The 26,599-nt window shown below is 46.0% G+C and overlaps 1 protein-coding gene across 1 annotated transcript in view; it reads right to left on the bottom strand.

Annotated features, from left to right (window-relative positions):
* The window catches only part of LOC126546932 (nose resistant to fluoxetine protein 6-like), a 121,579-nt gene that overhangs the window by 3,045 nt on the left and 91,935 nt on the right, over positions 1-26,599 (bottom strand). The window contains exons 10-13 of the mRNA XM_055062615.2: positions 15,857-15,936; positions 14,914-15,036; positions 13,178-13,298; positions 12,203-12,392 (exon numbers count right to left, since the gene is read on the bottom strand). Of these exons, the coding sequence (XP_054918590.2) occupies positions 12,203-12,392; positions 13,178-13,298; positions 14,914-15,036; positions 15,857-15,936 (514 nt within the window). The remainder of the gene's footprint in view (positions 1-12,202; positions 12,393-13,177; positions 13,299-14,913; positions 15,037-15,856; positions 15,937-26,599) is intronic.

The following is a 26,599-nucleotide window of genomic DNA, read 5'->3' as shown; positions in this document are numbered from 1 at the left end:
TATAGTGCGCGATGTTGAGCTTGTACGTTCGCCTGCACTTGAAATTGTGAAACCAAGTTTCGGGAAAAAGAACGGACTATGAACAAGCAATACAAGCACTGTAACACAACACATACGTGCACACTTGCTCGCGCACCTACTGTGCGCCTTTCCACCGTGCCGTACCGTTCCATACTTTCAGCCGAACAATTCGCTGGTCCGCACAACTGGACCAAGAAGCATTTCAAGCAGGATAAGGAGCTTCTAACAAGACATGGTGCTTGGACCGCTACGACGGGAAGAACCTCCGGTCTGCCAGCACCGACAGAAACCGAATTCCTGGCTTCAGTGTCGATTTTCTCCAAGAAGGCGTTGGTTTGGTCATTTTGTACCAAATATCCTAGACGTGTCAGCGGCTATCTGAAATTATATCAGCTATGCCTGCGCCTTCCTTACTGCACTGATAACTGCGCTACGAAGGAAATTCGTTGGGAAACGCATTTTGCAAATTGATATGAACGTTGCCAGTGAAAAAAAAAATGATTATAACAAGCCTATCAAAAGCCAAAATTTGCCAGCGCTATATGCTACCATATGTCGACATTTCTTCAATACGTTGTCTGAAAACAGTAAGTTCGTACTACTGCTCCTGCGCCGGCGAAGATAGAATTATGTATCCGATTCTCAATTCTTCTACTAAGGAATGACGTCATATTTATCATTCTTATAGTAATTATTATTGTAGTTGGTGTATTTAATTATTTGCTAAAGGCCATTAAAGGTCACAAATGTTTTTACATTTATAAAGATATGCCTTTTGAAATTTCTATGAATGTATGGCATTTTTAGGAAAATACCAAAATGCAGGCAGTATGGCGTTTTCACAAGTTTTTAAAGTAATGTAATCCAAGTAAAAATATATGCCACGTGGAATACTAAACAACATGTCACTATGTTATTCAGCAACTTTCAACAAATTTTTTAATGAAGAAATATTCTTAAATTTATGCCAGATCTCACTGTTATGTCAGCCTTTTCAAATATACATTGCAACATCACTTCTCCTTCTTTATTGTTATTATAGCTCTTTTAGCTTAGCCATACCCACATGTTCCCTTAGATTTTTTGTAGAAGCATCCCTTTTACTTGGAGCTATGAAATGTGAACCTATCCGCAAAGCTGCAAGAATCTATGGAACAACAAAAGAAAAAAATCACTTACAGCTAATTTATAAAATTAGAGCACATAAAACAACCGCACTTTACAGCCCAATTCGTCCAACAGCCTATTTTCTGCAGTCATCATAAGCTCCTACCTCATTTTCTATGAGATCTAAGGACAGGGAACTCCCACCTTCATCCGGTACCAATTTTCAAAACTTCAAGAAAATGAAGAAAACTTAGGATGTAGCCAGTCGATGAAATAAATTGACTCTATTCCTTAGCGAGAGCTGTTTACAGCAGATTACGCATGTTGAATTATTTTTACTGTGATTCGTGTATTGCTTCTTTTTTTTTCCAGCTCGCAATTCTCGTCGGATAAAAACTTCCTCCTCAATTCTCCTAAATTGGATTCATCCATTACACTTTCGAGGTTACTACAATTTTTTTTTCTTTCTTCTGAATTTAGTTCGTGTTCTGATCACAAGCGCTACGCGTTACGCTCAGAAAAGTTTCTTATGAGAAATTCGTTTGGACGCATCGGATGTTGTTGCTCATGCAGGAATTAATTCGCCCTCCCGCACCTAGAATTTGCATACCCCTTTGTCCTGGATTATTGAAACAACTTTGCAGCCAATTTGGCAAATGGCTGCTCAATTTCTTACGCGGGGCTTTGATCGGGAGGCCCGTATAACACAGGTTAAACAGGTCATCTGGCTTCAGCCACTAGCAATTCGCCGCTGGCTTAAGTCCCTCGTTCTGTTCCCTATATACCCTCACAATAACAGATCGATCGTCCCGCTTGCCATATCGAGACGCTTTTCTTTCATGCTTTACTTAATCTTCGAGCACATCTTTGGTCACACATGCCCGTTCAGCTTGCTTGCGTTCCCTCAGGTCATCTCGTGTTGGAATGACCTGACGATCCGTGTCGCGTCCCTGTGTAATGTTGGAAGTTTCACAGGGACATTGTGACAATTATATCCATAAAACTGTACGCTGACAGCTTGTTTTTCCCCTGTGTCTTCTAGAGTACCTCTTATGGTTAATTTAATTAATGTTGGACCTTCTTTCGCTCTATAATTGACTCACGAGTGCTATCGTTATTCTAGAAAATTTTGTTTCTGCATGCAGTGTGATGCCCCTCTTGGTTGTATGCTTAGTTGTTCCTGCGCTATTCACGACACTGATTGCATAGCCCACCATAATCAGTGGCATTTATTTATTTATTTATTTATTTATTTATTTATTTATTTATTTATTTATTTATTTATTCTTCCGTTCGTTTGTTTGTTCTTGTTTTTTGTTTATTTTATTGAGAGTGACTCAGTGGCTAGGCCGCTCTGCTGCTGAGCACGCAGTCGCGGGTTCAATTCTCACGGAGGCCGAATGCAAGAACGCTCGTGTATCGGGGGTGCACTGGGTGCACGTTAATGTATCGCACGTGCTTCAACTTAATCCGCACCACTCCACTTGGGTGTTTCCCAGAGACCATGTTTTGATTTGATGCTTTAAACCCTATGAATTACCCAATCGAGCTGGCACCAAATTAAGGTCCAAGTTTACCATTTATATATAAATTGTTAACGACGCCGCAAAAGCCCGTTTGCTGACCACAGTCTATAGAAAATCTGGTGTAGCGCCTTTCAAAATATACAGCTTCTTTTCTCGTCGTCGTCCTGAAGTGGACGTGCACGTGATACTTTTCTTGCTTTTGTTGTGTGGCACGTGTTTTTTGCACATTTGTCTAACCAAGTCGTTTGAGGGGATGGAAGATGTTCCCAAGGGTGGGCGGCGCCACCCGGACGAAGGACAAAAGGAAGTGGACGATACGAGCGCAGACTAACAACTGGTTTATTTTTTTTTTTTCAAACATGTAATTAAATGTACAGAGAAAGGGATCATGTGATGGAAGTGACGAGTGCAAGTGGTGAAAGGGTGTCAGCCTATCTTGCCACTCATAAAAATAAACCAGTTGTTAGCCTGCGCTCGTATCGTCCAATTGCTTTTGTCCTTCGTCCGGGTTGCGCTTCCCGCCCCTAGGAATATGTTCAGTCACCAATTCGCCCAGCTTGCTCTGCCAATTCAGATGATTGTCTCACCGAAAAGCAGCGAATTTCTCATTATCGCTATTGCTTGATTAAGGTGTACTTGCGCGTACTTATTTTTTTACAAAATTCTGGGGTTTTACATGCCAAAACCAGGATATGATTATGAGGCACGCCTTAATGGGAGACTCTAGATTAACTTCGACAGTCGAGGGATCTTTCACGTACACTCAATGCACGGCACACGGACCTTTTTGCATTTCGCCCCATTGCAATGCTGCCGTCGAGGCCGGGATTCCATCCCGCAGCCTCGGGTTTAGCAACTAGCGTAGTTAGCGTAGTTATTAGTTATTAGTTAGCGTAGTTTAGCGTAGTTATTACTGTCATGGTTTCTTGCTGGCGTTGCTGTTCATTGTGCTTTCATTTAACTAGAAGGACAGGGAGCATATATATATTTAAAATCATGTGCCCCTGCTATCTGATCCACCGAAAGATAGCCGTCAATCTGACCAAGTCAAAAATATAAATAAGAAGTTCGCCTACCCCACTGTGGTGCTCACAAACACGTATGTACATAATTTTTCAGCTAACTTGTACTAAACTCTGCAGGAATATATGGAAATGCAAACAACACCGTGTATTCACTTTCTTTTTGTGCAATTGAGGAAATTTATTGCGATAATCCTGAATTAATATATTGTAGCAAAGAAGAGGAACACTATAGTGGTTCATCCTCTCCAGCGCTTACCCGATTCATGGCCAATCCCCCACTGTGGGTATGTGCCACGGCCACTCAGGACAACAACAACAACAACAACAACAACAATCAAGCTCTCCAGCGCTGTTCTCTGGGAACGCCGCTCGTGCTGAGAGTCCGCGCCCAGCGCTAACGGTCGGCCCAGCCGCCCGTGGCTAATAAACACCTTTACAATTGGTGGATGTTGCTTCGGCGTACAACGTCAACCCTGGAACTTCGATCCCCTACCCTACGCGCAACCATGCCTGAAGACGCATCCCAGCAAGTGCCTCCTCAGTCGGTCCTGTGCTCTGGTGTGCCTCGCCACAGGTACCCTGCAATTTCCAGCGGCGCGGACGACACCGACGTCGAGGACTGGCTGACGACATATGAAAGGGTAAGGGCCCACAACAAATGGGCCGCCAAACTGAGCAACATGCTCTTGTATCTCGCGGATGTCGCCAGTCTCTGGTACAACCACCATGAGGCCGACTTTCCGACGTGGTCCCCATTCAAGACCTCCTTTGTGGCTGTGTTTGATCGCCCTGCTGTGCGCAAGCTGCGAGCGGAATCGCGTTTGGGAGAACGTGCACAGCAGCCGAGTGAATCATTTACCAGCTACATTGAAGATGTACTAGAATTGTGTAAGGAAGTCAATGCGACGATGTCGGAGTCCAAAAATCAGAAATGTTTTAAAAGGGATAGAGGGCGATGTTTTCAACATGCTACTTGCCAAGAATCCTTAGTCCGTGACAGACATTATCACTCTATGCTAAAGCTACGAGAAGCTTCGGCATAGCCGACACCCACTTTCCTGCGAACGCCTCAACAGTCGTGCCCATGTCCTGCAGCGGAATGTCAGACGCTGCTGCACTATCCATCTGACCGATTTCTCACTCGGAAAGGTCTGCTGCTACCTTCTGCGACAGTGGACATCACGCAGAGCTCTAGCATCACTTTCGTTTGAAACCCGTTCCCATACCCTGTGATGCTGCTCCGAGGGGAATGTCTTCGCAATGTAGAAGCGATGGAGGACGTGCAAATTATGGACGTGCCCTATGACCATTACTGTACTAGTTCCAGTGCGCTCGGTGCTGTTTCTACGTGTGACCTATCGCCCAGTGATGTGTTCGGTTCTTCTGATGCCGACGCCCTTACATCGGTCCAGCAGTCGCAGCTTTTGTGCCTTCTAGAGAACTTCGTTCCTCTTTCGATGTAGGGCAATCTTCCCTGGGCCGGACGCCAACTGTTACACATCGCATCGATACTGGCCCGCAACCGCCTTTGTGGCAACGTCCGTATCGTGTATCTCTTGCGGAACATCGTGTAATCGACGAACAAATCGACGACATGCTTCGCCGCGAGGTGATACGACCTTCCAACACTCCATGGGCATCCCCTGTCATCCTAATTACGAAGAAAGCTGGTTCTGTGCGGTTTTGTGTGGACTACCGCCGAATCAACGTGATCCCTCGCAAGGACGTCTGCCCTCTCTCACGCATAGACGACGCGATTAACAGTCTACAAGGCGCAGAATTTTTTGATTTCTAGATATGCGCTCACAGTATAGGCAAGTACCCATGGCAGGCACCGATCGACCGAAGGCAGCTTATGTCACACCCGACGGCTTATATGAATTTAACGTAAAGCCTTTTGGAGTTTGTAATGCGCCCGCAACATTTGAGCGCTTGGTGGACACAGTTCTGCGCGGCTTGAAGTGGCACACGCGCTTGTGCTATCTTGAAGACGTGGTTTTTGCTCCTGACTTCACCACACACCTTCAATGGTTCCGGCCTGTTTTAACGTGTTTAACAAACGTAGAGCTACAACTAAAACTCAAGAAGTGCCGATTTGCTGCTCGGTAGATGATAATTCTAGGTTACGTCGTATCCAAGAATGTAATTCTTCGCGATCCAGCAAACTTCGGGCCATCGCCGAATTCCCTAAGCCAACGTCTGTCAACGAATTGCACAGTTTCATCGGTCTGTGTTCCTACTTCAGACACTTCATTCGCAATTTTGCCGCCATCACATCGCCGCTGACGAAGCTACTTAGAAGCAACGGGCCCCTCACTTCGTGGTCGCCCGAGTGTGACGAGGCCTTCACAAAGCTCCGTCGTTTGCTAAAGTCTCCGCCAATTTTGCACCATTACGACCCGACAGCCCCTACCGAGGTGCACACAGATGCCAGCGTTGTTGGCCTCGACGCAGGTCTTGCCCAGCGCAAACAGAGGTTTCCTGAATATGTCGTGGCTTATGCAAGTCGTACGCTTACGAAAGCTGCGACCAATTACACTGTGACAGAAAAAGAATGCCTGACCATCTTCTGGGCTCTCATCAAGTTCAGGCCTTGTTTGTATGGCCGTCCATTCGATGTAGTCACGGACGGTTGGCTGTAGTGCTTGAATGATCCCTCAGGCCGTCTTGCCCGATGGGCACTTCACCTACAGGACTACGTTATCAGCGTCCTGTATCGCAGCGGACGCCAGTGTTCTCACGCCGACGCCCTCTTCCGCTCTCTCTTGCCTGACGACAATGCCTGCTGCTCACTATCCCACTTTACCCTTTCTTCGCTTGACCGTACCACAATGGCGTCTGAGCAGCCCAAAAACCATTGGATTGTCTCCCTTATAGACTTGCTTTCTGGTTCATCAGCCCCACCAACCACTCGCACGCTGCGTCGTCAAGCTCACCATTTCGCCATTCGCAACAACCTGCTTTACCGACGCAATTATAACCTCGACGTGCGCCAATGGTCATTAGTAATACCTCGCAGTCTCCGTTGCGACATATGCGCAGCTTTCCACGCCGATCCGCATGCAGCGTGCACACTCGGAGTGCTTTAAAAACTTGTCAGCGCCTTCGACAGCGGTATTCGAAGTAGTTGAAGCCATTCTTAAAGAGTGCCACGTTGTTCATCGCACAACCACGACGTACCATCCTCAAACCAATGGCCTTACAGAATGCTCCAACCATACGTTCTGCAACTTTCTTGCAACGTATGTCGCCTCCGACCGCACAAATTGGGACGTCATTTTGCCCTTCGTAACCTATGCGTACAACACCGCCACTCAGAGCACCACCGGCTTTTCACCCTTTTTCTTACTTTACGGTAGGCAGCCGTCGCACACCATTGACACAATTCTATTATACCGGCCGAATGGATCTCAATGTACGTCCACTTCTGCCACGACAAGGCGTGCTGAAGAGTGCCGCAATCTCGCACCGGCCTTTAGTTCCAATGACCAAGTGCGCCAGAGGAGCACTCGCGGTCACAATACCTCTGCACCCACCTTCCTTCCTGGAGAGCTTGTGTGTCTTTGCGTTCCTTCCGCTGCACCTGGGCTTTCTTCAAAACTACTGCCCAAGTATGAAGGGCCACACCGTATTGTCGAGCGTGCATCCCCAGTTAACTACGTGATCGAACCCTCTGAACCGTGTCCGGACATGCGCCGTCGTGGACGAGGCGTTGTCAACGACAAACGCCTCAAGCCGTACATGATCCACTCACAGTGAGAAGCTGTTAGGTCGCCGAACGGCTCCCTTTTCGTTCCCGAGGGTGATTTAACGAAGAAGAGGTACACTATAGTGGGCCATCCTCTCAGCGCTTTGTAGCGGGTCAAGCTCTCCAGCACTGTTCTCGGGGAACGCCACTCGTGCTGAGAGTCCGTGCCCTGCGCTGACGGTCGGCCCAAACGCTGGTGCCTAATAAACACCTTTCCAATATCAACAACAATTATTGAACATTTACAGTATACATTCATACGCGATGTATCCACTAGGAAAGTCGATGAACATATTGAGGAATGCCCAATCGATTTGTTTTCATAAAGATAGCTCTGATTTAATGAATGTTTCCCGATTTCAAAGAAAATGCACAAAATCTGAAAAAAAAGCACCATGGCACTACTCACGGGTTCGCAGCGGCGTTTGTGCCCACATACAAGCATGGAGTGAGCAACCCATGTTGCACGCAGACCGAACGTATTAACTGGCCGTCAGGGAAAACGGCGGTTCCGAGGTGGACGGTCGTGATCTGCGGCCACACGGACGCAGTCTCTCAATCACTTGCGCAGCATGAAGGGTTGCCGCACATTCATTTTCGTATCTCCCATGGCCACACCACTCTAGCAGGCAAGCTGTCTTGGCATAATTGAAGCAAAAGACCGCTGCTTTCGATCAATCAGTGTCACTTACGGCCTATTCATGCATTCTGTCTGCGTTGCAACATCGATCGTTCGTTCGAAGCATGTTTGAGGTCACTGACATCGCTGCACGCAAGCGTCTAGTCACATGGTATAGAGAAAAAGCTCGCAAAAATTAAAGCCACAACTGGTTTCTCTATGAAACAAGAAAAATGTTAGGATATTACTCAATGAGCTGTCCAACATTTGCTTTGAAAGCTTTGCTTATAAGTCGATAGTTAGAAACTTAGCTCACAAATATAATCTAATAAGTAAATTCAGCGCATCAAGAATAATAGTCTGAGTTGATCAAGAAAACAGTGAACAATAGTTCATCGGCTGCGTTCCCGTAGCGTGTACCTCTTAATTTTTTTAGACGGCTAGGTACAAGTTAGTCAAATACTCTCTATACGGCGTCCGAAAAATGTTAGCTCCTTTCAAGCCTTTAATAAGTTGGAAAGTTATTATCAGTCAATTTTAGTGGAATGGATTTTATTTCGTATTAAAAGATTAAGCCGTCCTAAGCTCATCAATATTTCCTAATGTTGCCGATAACATAATGTCAAACATTTACGCGTATCACCCGCGGACTTCCGCCGAACCACCGTTGTAGCAATTTGTGAGAACATCTCGAACTCACGCCTCATGTTGATGCTAAGTCCGTTACTCTGTTCAATGAGCTTCATTCTTGACCCTGCTCACAACCAGCGGTCACCTAGTCTAAAAGCAAAGCTGCTACGCTTTGTACGGGGAAGCGAGCTGAAAGCACTCGTAAACGGCAAGGTGTCAGGCCATTTCAGTTGTCTGTCGTCTTCCTAAAGTGGTCCATGCGTGTGCAAACAAAATAAAGGGTTCACAGGACGATGATCACCTGAAATTGTCAACAGGTGGGCGAACAATCGAAGCCTGAGGCTGGAGCCAATGCTTTGACTCCTCGTCAAAACTGTGGCTCTAACTTGAGGCTTCCCTTGTTCATCCGCCATTTATGACTAAACATTCGTGTACAATATGTCGATGCAAGCAGGCGTGTGAACAATTGTGACAAATTGTTTTGTCTCGGGTAACGGCCGCCTTGGACTTTCTAATATACACATAGCCTGCAATATCGGTAATTGAGAATATTTTGGGGGGGAATTTGCGCTGTGCCTGTATGCCCGAGCGCTATCTTGACAGCAACGAGTTGCCATTTGTTGGATGGTGCTGGTTGTGAGCTCGCCTGAGCAGTACGATGAGTAGTAGTTTCACTTTGCGGCAGCCTGGGCAACCAGGCATTACCGCACGCTTGGATCCCATCTTTCAGCTTAGCTCCCATGATCACCGCGCAGATTTTCCTTTCACCATGGAGGAGCTTGAGGCAGCTTTCGTTCTTTGCAGATTTTAGTGATTGCCGGGACTCCACGGAATGTCATACCACGCCTCGTGCAACCTTGGTAAGAGGGCATGGGGAGAACTGTCGGATCTGCACAGTCAATCCTGGAAGGATGGCTGTGCAGAATAGAAGATGATAATGAAAGAATGGAAGACGAGCCGCGTGCTCTTCTCCTAAAAAATGGCAAATCTCTTCCTTCTTATATTTGAACCTACTCACCCTTGACCGTCCCATGTTGTAAGGTAGTAAATCAGATATTCTGTTTTAGTTGATCGCTCTGCATTTCTCCATTCTTTCGTTTTTCCGTCTGCATCTCTACCTGTCAGCTCAGTTTTACTCCTAATTTACCTTTACTCTTAACCAATAACTGCGTCAACTTCCGACAGAGGTCCATGTTGTGCATAGCTCACACTTGGTGTGGACGTATTCAGGTTTCCACGCGGGTTGGAACTCTTGTAAATGGTATAGTTCTCGCCATTTCGTGCCTGCTCTTATTGCCAAAGATGTTTTGATTGCAAGGTGTCCTCGTTATATTACAGCAGTGACCTTGGCTCGTAATTTTCCGGACTTGCGATGTGCTGAGCTCGCTCTTAAGCCAGGTACCGATATATATTTTGCTTATTTCATTAGGATTATATTATTTGTATAATTCTCTTATATGAACGAAGATGGGCTCGGCCAGAGAACTGCAGGGCGGACTTCGAAAGGCCACTGATAGGACTGACCACTACCTCTACAAAACGGGCATATCCTGTCCTCCAGAGAAATGGGTACTCTTCATCTTGCGCCAACGAACGTGAGGAAGACCGCCTCAAGCAACGCCCGATACCGAAGTCACGCTTAACGGAGTGACGATCAAGAACGTGTCCCCTCTCCGCATCCTTGGACTCCTTCTACAGAGAGACAGAGTCAGCTTACCTACAATCCAGAAACTTCAAGAGACCATCACTCCAGTCATGCACTTGGGGAAGAGAATGGCCAACCGGAGACACTGCCTCAAGGAACACGACACGCTCCGCCTCACGCATGCACTCGTCATCGGCCACATCACGTACAGCACGCTTTTCCTCTGCTTAATGAACAGCGAAAGAGAGAAGCTGATAATCCTCTTACACAAGACACACAAGCTCGGCTTGGGGTTGCCCCCCACCCCCCACACACACACATCAGCGGAGAATCTCCTCCAATTGGGCGTACGCAACACGTGGGAGGTACTCGCCGAAACGAAACGCACCAGCCAATTATAACGCCTGAAACTCACGACAATTGTCTGGGCTACCTGACGCTGGCTGGGATACGACATTGAAGATGAACCAACCCGTAAGCAGTCAATGCCACTGCAACCAAACACAAGTTTCTCCCCTCCCTTAAAACGTGCACACGGAACACCACGCAGCAAGAAGAGAGGCAAGAGCGCGCGCACTGCAGAGTTCCTACAGTAATGATGAAAAGGCCAGACGCACCGACGCAGTCAAATACAGATGCAAGTAGGCGTACGCCCTCAGTGTAGTAAACGACCTGAAGGAAGAACTTGCAACGGCCAACAGTACGCGCAGCAGACACAGACACTGCAGAAAAGGTAGCAATAGCCCTAACAGCCACTACGGATAATTCAACAGACTACGTGACAATCTTAACAGGCTCGCAAACAGCGTACCGCCATTAGACTGATCCCTTACTCGAACTCTGCATAGTCTGGACACCCGAACACTCGTCCCCAGCAGGCAATGAGGCAGCCCACTCTGCAGCCCGAGAACATACTCTCCGGGTCGCCTCGCTGGGAGACCGAGTAACGGTCCCTCCAGAAGAAACCGTACCACGCAGATACACGGACATACTCGCACACTACAGACTGGGGAGAAGAGTCTACACCCCGCCACACCCGAAGCTCTCAAAAGAGGACACCATAGCTTACAGACAACTACAAACAAACACTTTCCCACACGGCACGAAATATCATCTCTTTACCCCGCACTTTCCGAATACGACTGCAAATTCTACCACACACCCCACACACTGTACCACATGGTATGGCAATGTGACCGAAACACGGACATCCTCCCTATCCTCACCCCAGAGCAGTGGGAGAGCCAGCTCACCAGCCTCAACCATGCATCAGCTAGTCAACAGGGCGCAAGACAGGCGGTCCGGTCACATGGCTTCCTGGACTGAGGCAACCACCCGCAAGAAAGGCGACCAAACAACTTCGTCTGGCCTTAATAAAGTTCCGTCATCATCATCATCATCTCTTATTCTCCTCGGAAACCCGTATCAATGAATATTTCTTTAGACACACCAGAAGAACCAGCTGGGAACGTTGGCTTCTCTGCAAGAACTTCTATTGTACAGTAAAGCATACTGCTAGAGAATGAAGCTTGCTGTTATTCCTTCTTAATTTTTTTTACGCAGAGATGGGCAAATCTGTTTGAAGTTCCTACTAGTAGGAACTAGTAGGAAACACAAACTAGTTATTTGTATGCTACGTCAAGTGGCGAAGCTTAAAAGCGAGAGAGAGAAATTGGTGAGAAGTAAGGAAATATTCGTCACCATACACCAGCGTCAAAAATATTGTTTTGTGGTAAAAAAATTTTGATGATAACGTGACAGTCGGGCAATAAATGCGATGGTGAATTAAATATTAAGTGCTTTCTTATATATGCAATGGCAAAGCAAAAATTTTATAACAGGCGAAGTACTGCAACATTTTGGGACAACGGCTCTGTGTACCTGCTTGCCGTGTAGCGCAGAGCACCGTCACCCAGGCAACGCCTACGGTCCAGAGGGTCCGGTGGCAGCCCGCGTACACCGCCGACAACAGGGGATGGAAGGCCGTGTCTCCCCGCCGGAACGGGTATGCAACGAACACGGCAGAGCCGCACAGCACGATAGCCATCAACCAGCCGGCGGCCAACGTTACCTGCACGCGCCGCAGGCTCGACATTGCGTGACCTGTTCACCGTGGTCACAGCGCACATAGTTTTTACGTACTGTGCACTATGTTTTTACGCGTGTGTGTGTGTGTGTGGGGGGGGGGGGGGGTTCAATCAAGTTCAATCAAGTTTTTGACTGAAGCAAATCAGCAGCATTTGACTCTCGCTTACCAAAAGTGTTCTCACATTAAAAAGTTGGTGTAAACTGGCATTAAGCGGTGTATGACGCCATGCGCTCACACACGTTTTTCTTTTTTTTTTCTTTACATGGTGTCAATAATGGTAACAAAAACAAGCACTGGTGAAAAAGGTACTTCGTTCAGAAAAGGAAACTGGAGAGTTTCAAAGTCATCCCTAAAGGAATGCATGTTGCAGGTTGCTGTCGCCAAACCGTTGGTCCATAAAAAAATACGTACAAAATATCCAGTCAATTTACGAGCGCTTTCCGAACGATAAAGCTATACGCGCATTAGCATGGACAAGTAGAAACTTGCATGAACAAGAAGTAATTCAAGCCTGTTGATTCACATTCACCCACTTTTGCACACTGTACTGCCAGCATTAAATAAGCATAACGGACTTTGTCGCACCAAAGACTATCTTTCCCTCCGTTCACGGCCGTGTCAGAATTGCATAACTAGCACTGCGATTCCACAATCATTAGCAAGCCAGCAGTCAAAGCAGAAGTGCGTTATCACAGGCGGGAGAAAACACCATCAAATAAACTTGCACTATCAGTTTGGTAGGCCATAGACGTTAGGTTTTATCGTACCTTTCCGAAACGAGGCACTTTGACCGTAGGCAGAGCGTAGCCGAAACAAAGACCAATTGCAAATGGCCCGAAGTGCGTGAAGGGCTGGTAGTACACCTGGTTCAGTAGCTGCTTCGCCTTGCTGCACAGAGAATATGAATGCAGTGCGTGTGACGCAGTGAGCAGTACACAGTTCACAGAACAAGATTTTTCTCAACACTACATCAAGTATTGCCAGATTGAATTCCAGTTGTATTAAACTCAAAAGAGAGCGGTAAAAAATATCGCGAGAAACCTTGGTGTTCAAGTCTGCTCGCACAGCCATCGCCATGTCAAATAACCGTATAGGCGTATTCCGACGTCCTTCTCCTGCGCCACTCATTCGTCCGTAATTTTGTGACAGCATTCGTGCGACTGACAAATCGAGCAGCAAGCAACTGACCCGAAACAGTCGCTTTTCGACGAAAACACCAATCTTCGACCGGTCAAGTGATTTCTGCAAGTCGCTGGAGCGAATGAGCCCGGAGACAGTTAAGTTAAAACAAGCTCAGTTCCATTGATGAACAACTAATATATTTCGTGAACAGTAATAAAATATGTAATCAAGTTCAACTTCAAGTTCATTGCAGCCACAATACAAAACGTTCATTCAATAGTGAAAGCCTTCCTGAAAGATTTCCAGGAGTTGAAGGTTGCATCATGTTCAAAATCTTTTCCGTAGCAGTGAAACGTTTTTTTTATACACAGGGCGTCCCAACTATTATGCATCAAGACATAAAGATATGCAAATTTCACGTAGCTGGACAGAACCAAGGTAATCTTGTTTGCCGTCGCTTGGAGATGGATTATTTTGTTGCATTCCGCCTAATTAGATTGGTCTCAATTAATTATTAAACTTCTCAAGTATAACGCTAAATTGCCGCGCGACTGACCGCTCGAGGCACTTTGAGCGTATTCGCAGGCTTCTTTCACGCTCGGAAAAACACTTTTATGTAGCACGTATTGAGCAACAGAAAGCTGTATCGGGAGTTTTTCATGTTGCTCTGCAGTTTTATCATTGACACTTTTAATCTAAATATAATATTTGAGAAGTTTATTAATTAATTAAGACTAATCATGAAATTAGGCGGAATTAAAAAATTATCTGAGTATCGCCAAGCGATGGCAAACAATATTTTCCTGGTTCAGTACAGCTACGTGGCACTTGCATATTTTTAAATCTTAGTGCATGATAGCCGGGACACCTTCTTTATTGTAACAAGTAGTAAAGAGGACAGTCGTTGAAAGCCGTGAAGTGCAACAAAGATTATTTCTGGGCATGCCTCAAAAGGCTGCTATCCCAAACATAAAATTTCACTGGCATCGACGGCGATTATGCTGTAACATGATCAATGCGCTGCCTCTCAGATAAGCAAAATAACACGCCTTGAATTTTGGTTTCTTATGTGCAAGTGCGTGGACTTTAATTACTAAGCACCTCCCAACATCATCAATAAGGTGCATGGGGAGAATGTATGTATTTCGTATTTTACGCTAAGAGACGAAGAAATAGTTGTTTTAGCGCTACCCTTAACGGCTCCCTCGACTATAGTCATACTGTAGTGTTTTTTGAGTCGTTGAACTTATTAGCATGGAGGTATTACTCCCGGTTTTCCCTTCATTGTACATATAATGGTCATCTCGCACTTTTTTTATTTTCCTCGTGGAAGCAATCTCTCTTGATGAGCGCATCTGACCACTATAGGCAACGCACTTACCTCCAGCGCGCAGTCATCATGAGCATGGCAGGAGGAAGTTCGTTCATGTAGGTAACTGTACCAGTGACCAGGCAACTGGCTATGACTAGGGCCATGAGAACTAGCAGAGTCACTTTCGGTTTCCTGGTGGGGCCAAGGTTCCGGAAAAAAAAGACAGTATGAGCAAGATGGGTGAAAAATAATACAAACACCCCAGTCATGGAACGAAAGAAGTACTGTTTGGGGCACTTCGCAAGCAATAGTAGCTACATGGGGCACAGGTCGGTAGGCTTAATATTCACTTAGTAAATCAGACATATGTGTCCTTTCACGCGTCAATCACCCCGCCAGTAATTATTATTTCCCCGCTTTGTTTTACCTTCGGCACGCATAATACAGCGAATTGGTTCTCTCTGAGACGCTTAGTTTTAACAGAACTTTGAAGCAAATAACATGGAGCAGTCCTGCTTAAATGAATTAGGAGTAACTTTTGAGTTTATTTCCTGGCCAATGGAAGAATTTTTCACTTGTTCCGGCCAGTCCCAGTCCCTAAGCCACCGCGAAAGCAATCACCTGCTGTTTCAATTTTGCAACTCTTCTGGAACGCAACACGCGTTGTAGCAAATGGCTGGAACAGTGCAGCAGTTATATTCAAGTTCCACGTCGTGCTTAGGCGCTGGCACAAAACTCGCGCTGCCGGCGTGGTCACCAGAATGGGGCTGTGCGGAGAAGTGCGTCAGAAAAACGTAACAGAATGAGGCAGGACGAACGGTTACGGCACACCGCGTCGTGGATATTATAGTTGATGGCGCCGAGTAAGACGCTTTTTTGTCTTTTTGTTTTTATTTCTTTTTCAGTTTCGCCATAAGTTAACGTGATTAAATCACGAGTTTACGAAACTGGCATGCGTTACGGGCGATCGTGTTCACCGCTGGCTCCGCGAACGAGAGCCTTCTGCACTCACCTGAACATCACCAGAGCCAGGGGAAGACCGACGACGAAGTATTGCATATTCAGTGATAGGAACCACGAGTGCAGCATGCACTGCAAATAGAGGATGCGCGGGATAACAATAAATACAAGCCAGAGGACAATTTCTCATACTCGTGAGCGCGCTGCGCACTGTTCACAAAAAACTCTTTCTTGCAGGGCAAAAAGGGGAAAAAAAAACGGCCAGTTCTAGAAAGCTCCTCCAAGTTCATCCTCCATCTCCTCTCCCCACGTGGCAATTTTAGAGCGCAGCTCTTTGGCGTCCGTTCCTGGGTTTCGCGTCGTCGTCGGCGTTGTCGTCGGCCTCGTAACCAGCTCCGCCCCCCTTTCATCCCCCCAGCGCTAGCAGCGACCGACTGATACCGCTGGATGCCGCTGACGCCGCTAGAGAGTCAAGATAACGTGACTGCATAGAACACCGTCGCCGCCATGCAGAAAGAGGAGGAAAGGCCCCCCCCCCCCCCCCCGTTCTTGTGTGGCGGATAGGGTGCTCTTCAGTTGCCGACGCGCCGGTTATTTCACGTAGGCCCCGGCACGTCGACGAATACGTGACCACCTTCCCACGGCTAGACCTGGTTCTTAGCGCTGCGGAAGCGAGGGTATCTTATTGTTTGTGTCGGCATCGGCGGCGTTGTCCCTGAAACCAACTCCGCAGCTGGGGTTGACTCACTATCGGCGTCAGCGGCATCAGTCAGTCGCTGCTATCTCTTCCCTCCTCCCTTTATCGTGTTGTCCGCTTGCTGCGCGCGCTTCTGCCCCCATCGTTTGCCGCTGGGTGTACACGCCGCCCCCCTCCCCCCTCTTCCTGCGAGTCTCCGGTTGTCAAAGCGCCGGCTCGAACTTAATTCCTTTCTTCGCTCCTCCTCCAATGCAACCCCTGTGCGGTGGCAATCAGAGAGCCAGATCGGTGGCGGCGGATCTGTATATGTGCACCGCCCGAGCCGAAATTGCCGCTGCCGTTCGCCCTGTGCGGTGGCAATCAGACAGCCAGATCGGTGGCGGCGGATCTGTATATGTGCACCGCCCGAGCCGAAATTGCCGCTGCCGTTCGCCACTGCGAAATTATCTGCCAGTTCTTTCTGAGCCATGAGCGAGACGACCGATGGGACTTTAATGTTGACATAAAGACAAACAGCAATTTCCTAACACTTATGCGGGAGAACATCCCGTTCCTCTCGCTCGTAACGCGTCCCACGGCTGTGACAACCTCGCGAGGCACTTGTATAGATCTCGTCTTTGAGAATCAAGCATTGGTGTACCAAGTCGAACATATATCAGTCTATTTCTCCGACCACAAAGCTTCCTTCATGACTGTCAAGAACTGTTAGTGGAGTCTTTGTTAAAGGAATACGTGTGAAAAATAAAAAAAAAATTCTGTGATAGCGCATACATGTGTTGCTCGATTTGTTTGCCTCAATCTATCGAAAAGGCGAAACAGCTTATTTGCTGCGCTCAAATTTCGCATTAGGAAGTAACGTAATCGTCGGTAATTTTTTTTTTTTCAGACAAATCCTCAGCGAGAGCGTAAGTCAGGATAAGTGCGGCTGTCTCCTGAGTTCTGACTTGCGCATGCGCGACTCTTATTAGGTCGTGACTTATTCCAAGAAACGAGAACTTGTACGTCTGTCACCGGTATGATCGACGTAAAATAATACAAGCGCAACGCGAACTACAAAGAAAGGGCTCCATGCAATCATCTCCAGAAGGAGGACATCATACGCAACTGCTCGAAAAAGGAGAAACGGGAAAGCGAAGGGAGCGGTACGCCACCGCACACACATATACGTGAATAAAGTGTATGTGTGTAGCGTGTGGCTGGCGGGAAACATTCTGGGTCTCACGTGTTGTTCTTGTTTGCACGTCTTTATTCACATTTCTGCCCTTAAAGGCATGCGGTGAATTGGCTTGGGAAGTGGCGGGAGTGAAAAGGTAAGCGAAACAGTGATACGTGAAGGCTAGTCTGTACAGTAAATAAGTGAGCGAGTAAACCTCGCGGCAAGCCAAACACTCGAAACTTGCTTAACAACACGGACTGAGAGGTCCCGAAGTTCGGCGATGCGTAAACAAGGGGTCAGGCGTCACACTGCAATTTGATATAGTCGCAGCAGAAAAGTGCTCGGTGCGTGGCCTTGTCGGTGGACATAACCAGCCGCGCACACACGCCCCGTGCGCAATTATAGCAGAAGCATAGGATCATGCTAAGGCACGTACGACCCGCGCACATCGGTCACAAAGCAGTCGCAGTTTCCTGTGGACACGGTGCCTGACTTCTACGAGAGACGTTAATTTTGCGTTTCCAGTGTGCCCGAGTAGATCAATTCCGTTTCTGTCAGGATGAGATGCCTCTTTCAAGAGACACCGTACAGCTTTGTTTTCTTTCTGTTTTCTTACACAGTTGTGTATTTCATTCTACTAAAAATTTTATTGATTGATTTATTTATGGACTTATTGACTAGTAGATTGATTGATTGATTTTTTGATTGCTTGATTGATTGATTGATTGATTGATTGATTGATTGATTGATTGATTGATTGATTGATTGATTGATTGATTGATTGATTGATTGATTGATTGATTGATTGTGTTCCTAGCGCTATACTGTGAAAGGAGGAGGAGAGGGAAACGCCATTATGCGACGGCTTGATGGGCTCTTCGCATCCTTTACACATGCAGACGACATTCACCAAGCTTTTGAAACAGTTGCTGTAACAGAACTAAAAATGGGCTTGCGATGAAACTAAGAATATCGGTGGGTGATTTGCAGAAAACGTCAATAAGTTAGCAACATGTGGGATGACTGGGTGAGTCACAATAAATAATCAAATATGTATTAATTGGCCACGGTGCACAGACTACGGAAAGACTAAAAAAGCAGACTACGAAAACTTTAAGTCATATTCACATTTGCCTGAAGATGGGGGCCATTTCATGGCATTCATGGGGAAATTTTCAAGCATGTGCGTCAATTATGGGAAGTACACAAAGCTATAAAGTACTGTGGGGCCAATAGGCGCCGATGGCCACCCCCCCCCCCCACACACGCACACATACACACCTAAAATGTCATTACCAGAGATTTGTCATCCACATCATTTGAGATTCCTTTTGACTTTCCTCGACCTTTTCACTTGAAATTTTACTGGGGCTAATTGGTTACTGCATCACTGTTGGCTCGGACGTACACGGCTTTTAATTCATGCTTTTGCTTTATTTTTGCAAATCCTGACAATAGGAGGACAAGCGCATTAGAAGCACCAGTGGTGGCTGCCACATCCGTATTTTCTCACTTGAACATTCTTTTATTTTCCACTCTAAACACCATGCACATACACAATATATATAGATATACACACAGGACAAAGTTAATTATATTTATGAAGGACATGGAGGTAGCCAGTTAAAAGTTATGTCGAAAAGTATGAATAGCCTATGCCTAGAGAATGAATATGTTGCTATATGTTCACCACGATTCAATTGCTTTGCGTGCTTTTAGACTCATAAAAAAAGACGTCTAATAATTTACAACATTTGTTAGGGATTGTTGTGATCGGCCGTCCACCTCGCGGCAACCTCGGGTCACGGATAACGCGATTATGGAAAACGGGCCGACTGCCTCGTCGAGGTCGTTCTCAAATGGGCAATTAGCAAGGATACGGTACTTCACCTGTCAGCCTCCCAAATTGGCACGTCCGCACCAGAGACGGAGTCAGTGTGCGATCCCCCATCCCCTGTTTGTGCCCGTGATGTGCGTGTGTTTCCGACAAAACTCCCTTGAGGAGGGAAAGGGCAACAAACCTCCGGATTAGTAGGACCTTAGGTCATTGGTCTCCTGACGCCGGATTGGGTGAGGCAACTGAACAATGACCACGCAGAGAATAAAAAGAGCGACGGACGGCGGCAGTCATCGGCTGCTACAACTTCTTCATTAACTTTTTATGTACTACTTTGAATTTCCCTCTGAATATGTAATATAAACTTGTTTGTAAAGCGTCCTGGATATCGGGCCCAGCCCCACGTTCCCTTACTCCTCCACGAGCAAAGTACATTCCACATCTTCGGAACCCGAGTCGCAACAGGATGGAAACATTGTCACTTGCATGCAAAGGTCATAAATATATGCAGGGTGTCCCAATTAAGTATCATGCACCAAGAGTTCAAAAAAGAGCCGTGCGTTACTCGAAGAAAACCTAATCCACATTGTTTACAGTATAGTGGACTAGCTGCCAGTAAATTTTTGTTACTCAGATTTAATTCGGTAGTTGAAATTAATTATCTCACTCGAGACGTACTATCCCAATTATCAAAGTGGCAATGAGTGATCTGAAGGCACAGCCAAGGGACATTTAACTGCGGTATTTTCAGCGACGTACTAATTGCGTGCTAATTTTTTTCCAACTGATAAATAAACCCCGCGAAATATGGAGAACACCACGTGACTGCACTTCCACCCGGATCATAAAGCAGCGCCCTCGAGCAGGCTCTCTCTCAGTTATGAAGAACGAAATAAAGGAAATAAGGAAAAACATCGTGATCGAGCTAGGGCCTTCTCTTCCGCGCTCCGGCCAAAGTAGCCCGTCTCGTTTAGTGCTAGTAGGAAACAAGCTGTGATAGCTGCTGTCTTAGCGTACATAAAGTGCACGGATCTCTCTTCATTTTTTTTTTGCCAGAAAACCTATCACCACAAAAGCGAATTGACAACGTCAGTGTAAAGCTATAAACGTGCGTTTTGTTTCGTCCCAGTCGCCATGTCTTTCTCGAATGAGCAGAAGGTGAACATGATACTTGCCTTGGGATCTGCAAATGGCAACAAGAGGAAGGCCGCAATATATATATATATATATATATATATATATATATATATATATATATATATATATATATATATATATATATATATATATATATATCGGTCATAGTAGTTTGGCGGTAGACCAAACGCATCGACTATCATCAGAAATTATGGAAACCTGAGACAAACCGGCAGCTTCAAGAAACAGCGGTGGAAGACTCCATCTTTGCGTCCTAGCCTACGTACGGATGTTCTAGCATTTATGGCCTCAAATCCTCATGCTAGCGTGCCGGACGTGGCCGCCCATTGAATTCGTAATGAATAAAATAATGAATTCGTATGTGCTCTTTTTTTAGATGCAAGTAAGGCTTTCGATTCCGTTATTCACACATTACTTCTTGATAAGCTAGAAAGAATTGGCTTCAGGGGCCCATTTATAAAGTTATTGTCTAGTTATTTTAGCAATCGCTCTCAGGTGGTGCGCATAGGTGACTATTCCAGTACAAAAATAATGTTAAAATTGGGTGTTCCCCAGGGGTCTGTTTTGTCTCCACTTTTATTTAACCTATACGTCAATGATTTGCCTCAAATTGTATCAAAATGCCGCGTATTCCAGTACGCCGACGACACTGTCCTTCTATCAACTCATGCATCATTTAATACATGCGTTCATAACCTTCAAGCAGATGCCACGTCTGTAATGGATTGGTGTACAAGTAACGGAATTGGAATTAATAGACAAAAGACAAAACTAGTTTGCTTTCATAATCCCCATAAAAAAATTGATCGTCCTGTGCCATTTTTTGTTCACAACTCTAATTGTACAAACTGCAAATGCATACCATTAGAGTTCGCAACTAATGTAAAATATTTAGGCATCATGTTTGATTCTCATATGACATGGAGCACTCATTTTACAGGTATTAGCAAAAAGCTACGTTCAGTATCCTGTCTTCTGTATAACTACAGATACCTGTTCCCGTTTTCTGTCCGGAAAGTCATTGTTCACGCACTTGTGTACAGCTATCTTAGATACGGAATTACCATATTTTATCACTGTTCATTTACATGGCGCGCAAAATTGAATTCTATTCTGAAATCTGTTCTTCGCAACGTTGCATACAATGAGACCATTCCTCCTAATACTAACCTATTTTCCTTTTTGCAGTTACCCTCATTTGAAGCATTATTTTTTCAAACTGTGGTGATAAAACATTTTTGGAACAGTGATTTTCTTTTTCCGTTGATTCCTGCCAGACCACTGAGGCACCATAATACGTTCACTACCCCGCGGTGTTATACCCGTTTTGGTCGTTATACCAGAAAATATTATGTTCCTAACGTTTTTAATTCTTTACCCACTGAACTGTACTCTATCTCATCAAAACGGACACTCAAGCTGTACCTCAAAACTAATTATTCTTCTGTTTAGTTGTCATTCACTAGAGCCCATCCTATAGTTTCGATTAGTCTCGTTTGGTCTAGATTGGTGTGTATCCTTGTCTGTTTCACTTTGTATCTTTTCTAGCTTGCGTTTGCTCGTAGCTAACGTTTTCTTTGTGGTACTTTGCTTTTGTGTTGTAGCCTCCTTTTTCGTTGTAGTTTGCTTTTTGTAAATTGCTTCTGTTTATAGCTTGCTAACCATGCTTTATTTTCATTTTTTTAGTACTTGTCGCTGACTGCCGAGTACAGCCCGACAAGCCTCCATGGCTTGGGCTGACCGGTTTTTGGAATGTGTACTATTTTCATGAAATAAAGGATATTATCATTATTATTATTATTCCAAGTACCAATTTCCAAGTCAGCAGTTTGGAGAATTCTAAATGACGGCCTTTCACCCGTACCACCTTAAGCAGCACGAATGCTTAGAATCGTCTAGATTTCTCGAATTGGGCACTCACCAGACTTTTCTAGCAGCGTCATGTGCAGAGATGAAGCCAGTTTTCGCAGAAACGCCTCGGTGAATTTGCATAATACACACAATTAGAGGGACTCCAATCTACACTTGGTAAAACGCAATCGGCACCAGTACCAGTGGTCGTTCAATCACACACTGACTAGACAGCGCTACGTGAACGAAATCCTTGAGAGAGTAGCGGATGAGTTTCTCAGCGAAGACCCGCTGTCATGTCTTCCATTTCTGTGGTATCAGCAAGATGGGGAGGGGAGCCAGCACACTGCAGCAGCCGAGCACGAAACTGGCTGGATGCGATGTTTCACGCTTATTTCGCTTTTATTTTTTGACACGAGCCTGTTTTTGCAGCACGTATAATTTTATGACAAATAAAACGCTCACTTTATTTTGGCTTTGGTCTGAAGCAAGTTTCTGGTGCGAAATATACCTTCGCGCGCACTCTTTCGATGCGGTGCGAGCAAAGCCGGGATTTTGAACTATTCTATATATGCCTATTACATTGCTTTTCGCATTTCGTGCGTGGTCAGAGCGGCGCTTCGGCCGCGTTATCACGGAGCTTTTGTTATCAATGTGATCAGTCAGCCTTGAGAGACGGATAATAAGTGTGACGTAGAAAGGAGAGGAAGGAATAGCTGCGAAGCCGCGAAACTTGCTGTTGGTGCTCCTTCCGTACCATTATCAAGGTGATGCGCTGTCTCTTTAGGTTCGCGAGGAATAATCCAATGGAACAATGGAACAGGCATTGCAGTCGCTTTCAATCAGCTTATTTGAGGGCAATGCTTTATAAAGCGGGTGGGAGCGCACTCACGTGGTCTTTTTCATACTTCGTGAGGTTTTTGTGCCAGTAGGAAAAAATTGTACGCAATTTTTGTTCACTTGCTCGATTGTTCAATTTTTCTTGAACTTCTTCACTGAACGCACGATACCATTGCGCAAGCGCTCCGTCATGTGGCTTTTTTTTTTTTTTTTCATGTTCCGCGGGCTTTCCTTTCAACCCGGAAAAAAGGACTACGTGAGAAGTATCGTAAAGGAAACAACTCGATCGGGAGTTTCTGAAGGTGCTCTACAAATCTGTGTATGATACTTGGCGTTCTCAGCCCATAATTGAACAGTTGAGTAATTAAACGTATTAATTAGTGAGTTATGGGGAAAACAAGAAATTGTCTGAGTTACTATAGGCTTTTGCGAATAGTATGAGTTCGTTTCAATTCGCTTCCGACGCACCTTTCATTTTTAAGTTATGTGGGACACCCTGTAAGTTATGTGGGACACCCTGTCGGCACCCTGTATACTCATATAACGCCGTCACTTCAGCGCTGAATTCTTCGAGGTCACACGAAGTTTCTTCAAGTGCAAGGAATATATATATATATATATATATATATATATATATATATATATATATATATATATATATATATATATATATATGGGGTTCGGCAAGGGCTAGTCGGGCCCCAGCCCTCACCCTCCCCCCTCCTCCTCCTCCCAGAAAAAATGAAAAGTCTCCGCCTATGGTGGGGCCCGTTAAAACACCCGTGTACTTAGATTTAGGTGCATGTTAAAGAGCCCCAGGTGGTCAAAATTAATCCGGAGTGCCCCACTACGGCGTGCCTCTTAATCAGATGGTGGTTTTGGCGCGTAAAACCCCATAATTTTGCTGTTTTTTATCATATTACAGCGACGCGGTCATCGTCTGCTGTACCGCCAATGAAGACAATGTCGGCCGCGGCAGTATAGTGTGCATTGCACCCCGTCTCTGCGGTCACTACTGACGTATCACTAGGCAACCTATTGGCGCTTTGGACGGCCGGCAGCTACAATAAACTGTAGGCGCGGCAGCACCTCGATCGGCCTAGAGAGGGATTAGGCTCACGTTATTTTTACCAAAGATGGGTTTGTGTACATTTCATTCAATGTTCTATTGAGAGATCGCTCTCGCCGGATACGAACCATACATTGTGACGGACAGCCCTAAAGCCTACGACCATGTCCGTCATTGAAGCAATAGTGGGAAACCTCCACTGGAATCACCTCCCAAGACGCGTGGGCACGTTCGCCGATGCCTTCTTTCGCATCCGAACCATTTATGTTTGCTTGGCTGGTCACGCAGAAGGGGATTGTTCACCTCACACCGTGATGTTCCACAAGGCTCCATCCTCGCAACAATACGCTTCAACATCGCTCTAGTGCCAATAGCTTGGCAACATGGCGGGCAGCTATTGCTGAAATTTACTTCATCTATGCCGACGACATTGTTATGTGGACTGTCTACCCTGATCGCTCCCGTCAAAAAACAGGCGCATCGACCGGCTCTAAATGTGACTAATTCCTGATTTGGCCATATAAGAGGAGAAATATCGAATGACAAAACATCATATATGGCTGTAACAAACAAGTACGGACACTGTCTGCATTCAAACCGGCCTACTCATTTGTTCTTCAGTCTGGAACTTATACAGGAGGCGTCAATTCCTCGCGCGCTGGGCCTCGCAAATCACTCAGAGTGGCTTTCCTTCCTCGTGGATCATCAATGCAAAGCAGCGCACTGCAGAGACAATGCAGCAGATGCGCTCCATTGGTGAGAAGTATGGTGGAGCGCACACCACCATTCACATCATCTTGTAGAGTTTTCAGCCACACCTCGTCTGCGAAGCTGAATTCCACAATCTCACGAAGGAAAAATGGGCACATCTGGATGTCATGAATCGGGCGGCTCCGCGTGCCACCATAGGGCCACTACACATGATTTCCGCTTCGATTTTACAGGCTGAGGCCCAACTCAATACGTCTGATGAGCTGGTGCATCAGTCCCGTTGTTCTCTCACACTCAAGCTATAAACATTTTCCCCCGTTGCTTCACACATGGGATACGCAAAAGGCAGGGAGGTTAGCTCTGGTTAACCTCCATACCTTTCTCTCATTTGCATCTCTCCCTCTCTGCTCCAACTGCCGCAACAGCCCTGCTTCCGCCGTGGCATCGAGCTCAACTCACGGACAACAAACCACTTGGTCGTCTCCACTGCCCAGTCTCTCGCCAGGCAACGGCATTTGTCGCCCGTCCCAGTCGCACCGATGACACACCCCAAAACTCTTTTGCATGATATGTCGATAGAAGTACCGAAGCTGGCATGGTGCGGACAAAACTAGCCGAAGAAGGACAGACATGCCCGTACGTAGCCAACCTGAACCACCAGCGTGTCTCGCTGAACTCGTCGCTACACATTGAACCAACACCTCCTAGAACTATTTCCAGGCCGGCGCTCAAAATTTTGACGTCACTTCCGGCCGGCTGGTCGTTCCTAGAAGGCGCTCGCCAGTGCCACGACCACTTTTCGTCGCTGTACGGGTTCGCTTTCAGAATCGTCGCGCATCATGTCTTGACTGGTGGATTACCTCTGTGTGGTTGAATAGTTGAAGTGACGCCGAACAAGTGTTGCATGCAAGGGAAAGAAAGCGCGAATATATTCAATTACAAAGGATGGTGGCACTCGTGTTGGTGCCATTCCAGGTACTTTTTTGCAGTTCATTGCCTTTGGAAGCGTTCATTGTCGTCAATCATGTTCTGCCACTTGAAAGCGGTATTTTAGGGCAATATTCTTTGTAGTTGCTTCTGGGGGAACATTCATTTTCTCGTAAATTAGTTAGTTAATTCGGGTTTACCGGCGCAAAAGCGACTAAAGCCATGCTGCGCCAGCCACAAGATATTTAGAAATCAAATGTTAAAGCAGCGAAAGCTGCGTTACTTTAGAGTTCGTATAAACAACCGATTTCTTCTACAAAGCTGAACAAGTCAGTGAAGGGCACTAGCGGTTCATCTCCGAAGATTGAGGTGGAGTGTAAAGGTATGTGTAAGTTATAGAGATTCTGTAAAAGCTTCCGTCTTTGTGTTTCAATATGTGGACATGTCATAATAATGTGCATTACTGTGAGTGGTTCATGGCACTTCTCGCAAGTTGGCGGGCTTTCGTTTTGAAGTAGGAAATTATGTGTCAGGTGTGTATGCCCGATT

The sequence above is a fragment of the Dermacentor andersoni genome, chromosome 1, assembly GCF_023375885.2.
Source record: "Dermacentor andersoni chromosome 1, qqDerAnde1_hic_scaffold, whole genome shotgun sequence".
Lineage (NCBI taxonomy): Eukaryota > Metazoa > Arthropoda > Arachnida > Ixodida > Ixodidae > Dermacentor > Dermacentor andersoni.
This window is presented reverse-complemented; position numbering and strand designations above follow the sequence as displayed.